This window comes from Branchiostoma belcheri, unplaced genomic scaffold, assembly GCF_001625305.1.
Source record: "Branchiostoma belcheri isolate BF01 breed outbred unplaced genomic scaffold, Haploidv18h27 scaffold127, whole genome shotgun sequence".
NCBI lineage: Eukaryota > Metazoa > Chordata > Leptocardii > Amphioxiformes > Branchiostomatidae > Branchiostoma > Branchiostoma belcheri.
Genome location: NW_017802680.1, coordinates 475,988 through 485,869, shown reverse-complemented (window position 1 = coordinate 485,869; position 9,882 = coordinate 475,988). Strand labels below are relative to the sequence as shown.

Below are 9,882 nucleotides of genomic sequence, written 5' to 3'. Positions count from 1 at the left end.
CAAACGTATTAGTAGTACTCTAGGTGTAAGCCAAGTATTAAGCAACATATACATATAGACATTTCATCTCTGCCTGCTGGCTTAAAGCTATCTTTTAGAAACGATATCATATTAAATGCAGTTGATCACAGTGCATACACAGTGCATACACATCAATGTAACAAATTCCTGCTACTGTAATAAATAAAGCAAATTCATTGCTCTGAACAATTGTTAGATTGCTTCAATTATTTTAGGATACCTAAGGATACTAAGTACTAATAATGATCTACTAATAATGATAATGATTAGTCAATAACAACAATGACCTAAAATCTACAATCAGTTCTTTTATAGAATAATGAATTAAAATTATATCTTTTAAAATCACATCCAGGTGTCTCAACTAGGAAACTCCAAAACTCAGTTGAAACAGGTTTAACAACATGGGCCCTATTACAATCTTTATATACAAAAGAAAACCCTCCGTATTCAGAGGTGACACAACAGACCTAATCTTTATCTACCAATAGAACCAATCACTGGATTTTTTTTCCTTTTCAATTTGAGCCACCTCTTTTGGCAGCAGGCAGGGAAGTTCTTGTACAGCTTTAGAAGTTGTTTGTATACGATGAAGGAAGCAATGGTTGCACCAATCACTGCCAGGAGAAACTAGTTCTGATATCCAATCGACTTTCTCGTCAGTCTGTTACACTATTCCCCCCTAACCCCTGAAAACAAAACCTTGGCGTACGCAGTTAACAAAATTGCCCCAGTGCTTATCTACCAATCGAATCCTCGTCTATTCTTTCTGATCTGTAACTCTTCTAGCCTCATGCCACTGATGGTGTCCTCATACGTCAACACTTCCTCTTCAAACCTTTCCGTCACCGGGTTCTTCTTTCGTCCTTTGTTCTTCACTTTGAGCCACCTCTTTTGGCAGCAGGCGGGGAAGTTCTTGTACAGTTTCAGACGATGTTTGTACAGGATACAGGACGCAATGCTCAGGCAGACCATCGCAAACAGGAACCAGTTCCCCCAGCTCTCTAGCCACACCTAGAAGAAGACAGAAGAAAAATGTTCAGACTATGCATGGTGTACGAAATGACTAATAAACAGGTGGACTATTAAGTACCTAACACAAGCCCAGAAGAGAACAAGAAGTAGCCATGCCTTCAAGTACCAGAGTTATCAACCAAGGATTGAGGTGTTCAAGAATTCATTCTTTCCTAGAACTATCGCAAAGTGGAACTCGCTGTCACCACGTACAGTACATTGTCATTAGATAGCTTTAAACAATGTCTAGAGTTAGAAGTTCAAGGGTTAGGTGTAACAAGCCGATCGGTGTATTGTAGCCAGCTGCCACCGCGCCGCGTGCCTGTGAAGCCGGTGTGTTACGCCGAAGGGCGGTTATACTGGCTATACAGATATAGAAGCTGGTGTGTTACGCCGAAGGGCGGTTATACCGACTATACAGATACAGAAACAGCCACACCTCGAACAGTCTTCGCGGGGGTTCCGGGGTGTTGATCTTGACCATGAACTGTTGGATCAGGACCGGAAGTCGCCGCGTGATGTTTCCGGTCCAGAAGTCCTCCGTGACGTAATCGCGGTACAGGTAGACAAGGTCAAGGTCGGAGAGTCTTCGGGCAGCCGTTTTCTCGGTCGATGTGTAGATCTGAAACATGAAAAAGTTACAGAACATCTACATGTAAATCATAGGGACAAGACTCTTCCATACGTTGTACCAGTTACAGTTGTTGAGCAATAAGCAATAATGCTACGGACTTTGTGTTGACAAAACTGGGTAGAACCTGGTACCTTGTAGATTGCTTTAATAATTAATTGTGCAGAAAAAATGGTATCAAAATATATAGCGAAAGAATTAACTAAGACCTCTATTGTACATACGCATACATACATACATACATACATACATACATACATACACTGGGCTAAGCACAGGCCACAGCAGCTTGTATAAAATGAATCTTGTGAAAGAAAGAATCAGGATAAAGGTATCTGTTGTTGGATTAAGAGTTTGTGTACCATTCCTACACACCTGTGGCTCATCCATGGAGATAACGACCACAATGGCCTCTCCACACCTCCAAAACTTCCAGCATACATACATGTCGTTCGTCCGTCAGGTTGACGAGGACCGATTTACATACATACATACATACATACATACATATATAAAGGCACACACACATACATACATACATACATACATACATATACATACATACCCACTGGGTTAATTACAGATCACAGCAAAAGAAAAGCTTTTATACAATAAATCTTATGAAATATTCAGGGTAACGGTATCTGGTGCGGTTCCTGTGTTAGAATTATGTGACAGGCTGAACAAAAGTTCTAAACGGGAACTATATGCAGGTCCAGATGTCTAACTGGGGGACGACTGCGTGTGCAAGATGTCGGTAGCTTGAGGAATGAATCTCCTCTACTATATACTGTGAAAGAATTATGGTTACTATGACTCAACACCTGTCGCTCCTCCATGGAGATGACGACCACGACGGCCTCTCCACACCTGCCGAGCCTCCATCTGTCCCGGAAGTGATCCGCGTACCGGTTAGCGGCGAGGTCTACTGTTTCACTGGAGAGGAACAGAAACATGTAACACTGTCATGATAACAGGCTCAAAGGTTCTAAGTGCCTTTAGATTTAAACAGTGTCTAGAGTTAGATGTTCAAGGGCTAGGTGTAACAAGTCGATCGTGTAATGTAGCCAGCTGCCGCCGCGCCGCGTGCCTGCGCAGCTGGTGTGTTACGCCGAAGGGCGGTAATACCGGCTATACAGATACAGATACAGATTCTAAATCAACAACTGCAAGACCCCATTGCTATCTTGGCAGTCAAACTATAGGTCTGGAACACACTTGGATAATGGGGATGATGATGATGATGATGATGATGGTACCTACCTGTAGGAGGATGTGATGAGAGTCATCCTCCGCATCAGTACCACAGTCATGACGTAACCCGCCCCTCTGTCCGCCACTTCCCGGCACACTTTGCTGTTGTTATGGCAACGTGACGTCACCGCGTTACAGGAACCCGAACAAACGCAGGAACTGCAGTTCAGCACCGTCCCGCCGTCGTCGCTGCAGACCCGACAGGAGTCGCAAGAAGTCGTGGTTGCGTTGGCCGTGCAGCTGTTGTCCGTGCCGTTGGCGAAGGTGACGTGGTCCGCGCTCCAGCGGCTGCAGTGCGTCCTGTTTCCGCAAGGGCAGCCCGTCTGAACCGTCAGGTTGAAGAGGAGGCTGTCCAAAATGGCGGCTTTGGGGATGATTACATATCGCATGTCATATCGTACGTCAGATTTTTTTTTAAAATTATTTATTGAAATTGCAACAGTGCAATACACGCGGAACAGAGGCAGCTGTTGCCGGTGTTGTGTCCCACACATAGAAACGAATACAGGACAGACAATACTCATTTTCACTTGAGTTAAGTGGGGAAAGGCACTTTAGTGGGGAAAGTCATGTAAAGTGCCTTTCCCAAGGGCACAAGCTTAAGATCGATTATTTGAAACTAATTCATGCATTTGATATAACTGTTTATGTACTTTGTCTTTATAAGTGTTGTGTCTATAGCTGTTGACGTTCTGAAATCAAGCATGAAAGTTGGTGCAATGTAATATAACGAGATAGAAACTAGAGAAGTAACATTTGCAAGGCAAATGCATAATGTTCACCTTCGGACATGGTCTGCTCTGTTAATTCTTACTCAAACACATTCGCATACATGCACTACATGTATATGCACACATACTAATGGAGATCTAAATAAACAAACAAACATGCATTACTAGTATATGGTGACAGGAGTACAGCAGACCATGAAATTGCAACATTATGTAACGCAACACCAGTCACCATGGTGACAGACGTCAACAAATCATCTCATTGGTCAGGTCATAGATCACTGTTTGGAGAAGAAGAAGAAGAGGAAGAAACGGAGCAAAAACAATATGTTTTCCTTCGGTAAACACAATGAATACTTACCGTCTTCTTGTGGCAGTATACCGTCCGGGTCGCAGAGGTACGAGGAACGGTTCCTACCGCACCGCTGCCACTCCATCAGCGGGCTGGGGTAGTCCTGGGCCCGCCAGGCGGCCGCCACGGGTCCCGAGGAAGTTGCCGCTCGCTCACACCCCACGCACCCCACCGGGGAACTTAACGTGCCGGTAACAAACCCGTTGGTAACGAGAAGAACCAGGATGGTACAGAAGACAACGCGTAGCACTGGACACATTTTTGCCTAGTGTCTACCAGACTAACTACGCTGGCTATATATAGGAGAATATTTGCCAGGGGAGTTTGGCTGCCTTGGGGTTTGACTGTGCCGCGGAGGGAAAAGAAACTACCTCCCCGCGGCCGGACTCCCTTGGCCAATTTGATTATCTTTTTTTGCCGAATTCTACGATCAGTATTCCCGTAGAAAGGCCTGGTGGAGGCTAATTTTTGCCAGCGCCAAGGACCTGGATATCAAGTTCCTCCAAGTTTCACCACTTTGAGGTTGTCGCGGAGAAAACAAACCCTTCCTTCCCTAGAATACAGTAACCAGGATCGTACAATAGGCGACGAGTAGCACTGGAGACATTTCTGTCAGCGAAAAAGACTTGAGATCAAGTGGCTTGGAAGTTCACCGCTACGGTTACACAGCCTTCTGTTGTTTACAAAACCTGTCTGCCTACCTGCCTCTGTGCAAAGGCCTGTGTCTGGCCCCTTGTTCGTAAGTCTAGTTCTCTCCCAAGCGACACGGTCCCTGGATCATAGTTCTGTCTATTATAAAACGAACAGGGAAATCTAATCGTCAGTTGATCGTGTTCCGTGCCCAAACATGCAACAAAATGTACTACTTGTACTTCCGTATACGTCTTCTTCAAGCCACACGATCCCTGGCACCGATTCTGTCTCTATTGTAAAACAAACAGAAAATCTTTGGTTGACCGGGCTTCTTTTGTTCTCAACCGATGAAATCGTCCCACCCTTCTTGAAGCAAGTATCACCAGAAATCACCAGGACATGAAGAGCACTTCGTCTAGCAACCTCGTCGTGACCGGCACCTTCAAAACAGTTGAAATATCCTCACGTTTGTTTGAAGCAAAGCCCGGACGCGTCAGACGTAAGTCTTTAGGTGAGACCAGGAAGGTTCTTACCCTAAACACGGGCACATTCATCGAAGACGTCCCCAGCAAAATTGTACAAGAGTGAGACAGGTGTCGGCAGTGTAATACCGTCAGATAACGTCGTTCACCTGTGTACATGTACCTGTACGTAACTCCGCTCACCTGTGGCAACTATTCCTGGTTTCCCAGAAAACACAACAACAGACACACAGAGGGGCGTTTAAGCGTACTTCCACCCTTCTCAAAGCAGAATTCTGCATCGATCAAGGCGAGACCGAACAAAACACAAACACACCGGCGATACAGGAGACTGCACTCACGCCTGAGTCCATGCATAACTCCAAGGTTTATTAAAACGGAAGAACACAGGCGGTCCTATTGTGTATGTCACAGGTCTATGCTATTATACGTATGCCACTGATACTAGTTTACTATAGGCGTGTCACTGTACTATGCAAGAGAAAAATACTAGGAGCCGTTTGATAGACTTAGTCTAGTAGTCTAATTTAAGGAGTCTAATTACAATACTTGGTCTTACACAGTGGGGGCGTGTGGCGTAGCGGCAGAGTGCTCGACATGGAACCAAGAGATCCCGGGTTCGAGTCCTGACATGCCACCGATCTTGTGCCCCTTGGGAAAGGCACTTTACACGACTTTCCTCACTTCGCTCAGGTGCAAATGAGTATTGTATTGTATTGTATTGTGTTGGTGGCGGCATCAATATAAGTTGAAAAACTTGAGTGTGTCCCCACGACGTCTGGTGATTACATGTTGGAAATGAAAAACAAACGCACCGGCGATATAGGAGACTGCCACACCTGATCTCATGCAGAGCGTCAAGGTTTACATAAATGGGAATTTTCCCGACCAGCCTTCGTAACCCCTGTTTCTCCTATTGGGTCAGTTAGTCCTCACTACTTGTGAGAAATTGGGCTGGTCTTAATCTTGATGTTTCTGACTCAGGGAGAAGAGTTGCTGTTACATTTCTTTTCGGTAACCCTAACCTTGTCGTGTTACGTGGCGACCACAAAGTGAAAAAAAAACACAGGAGATCGAGTGATAAACTTCGACAGTCCTATTGTGAGTTTAACTATAATTGTTCTGTGCTGCGCTAGTATAGGTATGACACTGTACTATGCTAGAGAAAGAACAGAATATTATGCATCGTTCAAGCCGAGACCTAACATAACACAAACACACCGGCGATACAGGAGATAACTGATAAACTTTGACAGTTCTATTGTGAGTATCGGTGTTGTTCTGTGCAATGCTAGTATAGGTATGACACTGTACTATGCTAGAGAAAGAATAGAATATTATACACCGTTCAAGGCGAGACCGAACACAAACACACCGGCGATACAGGAGACTACACTCACACCTGATCTCATGCAGAGAGCCAAGGTTTACATAAACGGAAGATCGACTCATATATAAACACAGGCGGTCCTATTGTGAGTAAAGGTATGGTTCTGTACTGTACTAGCGAAGGTAGGTATGACACTGCAGAGGCGGCGACAGGAAATTTTGATTGGGGGGGCAAGATTTCGGGCGCCGAAGGCGTCCGTCAGCGAGCGCCGCAGGCGCGAGCCTGCTAGGGGGGTCCGGGGGCATGCCCCCCCGGGAAATTTTGAATTCTAACCCCTCTGAAACGCTATTTCCAGCATTTTGAGCCCTAAATTTTTGTTTTATTTCAAGCTAAGTTTAATGCTCCTTCTAGAGTTTCGTCTATGAATTCTTCCATATGAAACAGAACCGAACGGTCATTGACTGTAATATACTCTATTGTGCCCTGTTGTGTATGGCACAGTGCTATGCTATTATACGGATGCCACTGATACTAGTATACTATAGGCGTGTCACTGTACTATGAAAGAGAAAAATACTAGGAGCCTTTTGATAGAATAGTCTCACATCTTGACTAATTTTTACAGTTTTTAAGGAGTCTAATTACAATACTTGGTCTTACGATAAATGTCACATAGTCAGAATTCGTGTAGCACGTTTAGAACCGGTTGTATGTTGAGAGATATCTAACACGACGGATCATGTGAAATGACAGCTTATCAACCCGTCAAGATTTCAAGATATAAATGACTAATATTCTTTGTCAGGATTTTGGACACTGAACAAGACTATTTCTTGAGAGGGGTGAAGGAAGCCATATACATCAGGGCCCATCACCCTACATTGAACCGCGACGGGGGCCGACATCGTCTACCAGATACCTTTGACCCAGTGCTGACGTCACACTTCAAAGACGCCACGTGACAAGCCTCACTGGGTCAGTCTACTGAGGAAGACCAGAGTGACTGGTCGAAAGCTCTAGTAGGTGAGAGAATTTTTTGTGTTGGATCAAAAGTTTTAACAACTAATATTCTTGACTAAGCTGAATTAACATAAGTTAGGAATACACCCATGAAAGCTCAAAGTCGTAGATCGGAACTTGCAGAAAGTTTATTGAAAACGTTCTGATGATAAAACTCTTGTGGACATCATGTTTTTTTTTCTCTCAGCACTTTGATATAAAAGGAAATAATATATTAAGTCTTACATGGAGCATACAGGCTCGGGATACCATCTGGGCACATGTACGTATGAAAACTAACTAACGGAAAACCGACAAATCGGAAACACACGGACATATTAAATATTTACATCATGATTGTGATACATGAGATATTATTATTACCTCTTACATAGGCAGAGCTGGAACTAACAGTTACTAACTACACACCACAAAATATATAGAAATTAATCCTAAACATCGTATCCTGAACAAAGGTATGTCTTTTGTACTTAGAATTTTGCAAGAATCATTTGAATGGACATTTTCAAAATACCGACGACAACAACAACAAAACGGAATGCTGTTATACACGCATGCATGATACTAGTTGACGCAAAACTAAGCAGACAATGTAGAGTTTTGTTTTGTCACCCTTTGCACTTGACCTGGAATATTGTTTGACTGTGTATTTTTTTATCTATGTTAGGCCACACCAATTTAATTTGTTGGTTCACGGATTCGCCCGCTTCATTTTTTTTCTGATTTGCAAAAAAAACAAACATTTGAATCTGAATCAACTCCAAGATGCTCATATTTTGGCCCCAACAGTTGAAGGAAGTCTCTTCTCTTCAGAGTTGTTACAGTTTTTTTCATCTAACAATGCTGTAGTTGATTAAAAGTTTGAAATTCATTGTTTGAAATACAAACCAGCCTGGTATGTTGACTTCATGGCTCCTATCATAGCATCTGGGGCTATCATAGGATGCCTAAGCCTGTTTTTATTTTTATTTTTTTTTAGCCCTGTCGCTTCATATTTTTTCTGAAAAATCCGAAAACCAACAAATCAAATTGATGTGGCCTTACCACGTAAATATCGTCTTGGTCTTGTGATTGGGCATCATTTTTAGGCAGAGCCATGTGAGTACTGCGGTAGTTACAAAAGATATGTTCTCAATTCAGGTTTAAGTTCAGTTCTACCCAGTCCATTGCAGCAGTACTGTATATACTTCCGTAGTTTCCTCGCCTTTTCTGTCCCTTTAGCGAAGCAGGACATTTGGTCACCATCAGCACCTGGATATATTTCACAAGGTAAAACTTTTGTTCCAACACTTTGGAGAAGCCACGTGACAAGCCTCACTGGGTCAGTCTACTGAGGAAGACCTGAGTGACTGGTTGAAAGCTCTAGGTGAGAACAATTTTTTGTTGTGTTGGAACAAAGGCTTTTTAAACTTAAAGCATGTAACTACTAAGTTGAATACAGATAAACTTTCAAGATAATATTTCACAGCATTCAATCGGACAGAATTAATGTAGGGATGATAGAATAATAACATTATATACCACTCTCTGACTTAGCCTGACAACCAAGACTCAAAGGCATCCAATGTAATTTCAGAGCAGCAAAACTGGAAATATTCTGAATAAAGAACACATACTGCTTCACATTAGCACGTTTCAATCATTATGTCATACTTTGGGTACTTGAATTGGAGAAACAAGCCCCATGATGAGTCCTTTATTTTATGGGAGGTACCCTAAAAATCAGCCCAGGGCCCTTCCAGTAACCATTTTCCGTCAGAATTTTGGGTACTTTTGGTCCATGAGGGTCAATATACAATGTGACGGCGTGGTTTCAACTCAGTATGTAGATAAGTGACTAGAATATTGACTTTGAAAAATCGGGTTTCCAAGCCCTAAAAACTGCATTGGATACCTTTAACAGTGGTAACATGTACACCTATACGTACATCCTCAAGTCATACAAATCTTCCTGTAGATTGTTTATTGTGGCTGAACCGTAAAGGAAACATTTGCTTTGGGAATGGGTAAAACGGAAGATGTCGTCATGGTAATATTCGTAGAAGAATGATTGTCTGACTATTGCCTTTTCGTCGTAAGGACACGTGTGGCATTTTCTGTGGTACATCATCGAAAGGCAAAAGACCCTGGTTTGACAAACTGACCAAGAAACCACGCCAGCAGAACGTACTGCGCCTGGGCGAAAAAAAAATTCGGAATTTTCACGGTTTTCGTTTTCTGTTTGGTCAACATCGCATCCGATTTTTTTCCCTTTCAGACGATATCTCTAATTTTTTTGACACAACATTTGAAAACTACTGACGGGATGCCATCCGAATACGACCTAAGAATAAACTTGCCCACCGCCATCTTCTGGCATAGTCATATATCTATCGTACCTACCTATCTCAGTGCCTAGAAGTGGTCAATTTGGC

The 9,882-nt window shown here is 43.1% G+C and overlaps 1 protein-coding gene across 1 annotated transcript; it reads right to left on the bottom strand.

Moving 5' to 3' along the window:
- Positions 1-612: 612 nt before the first annotated feature.
- LOC109463498 lies at positions 613-4,262 on the bottom strand. Its single transcript, XM_019760333.1, has 5 exons — positions 4,013-4,262; positions 2,930-3,284; positions 2,491-2,602; positions 1,475-1,657; positions 613-1,035 (listed from the first exon to the last, which is right to left on the bottom strand). Exons 1-5 carry the CDS (start codon positions 4,260-4,262, stop codon positions 763-765), a joined length of 1,173 nt encoding a protein of 390 aa, XP_019615892.1. The 3' UTR covers positions 613-762.
- Positions 4,263-9,882: the final 5,620 nt, after the last annotated feature.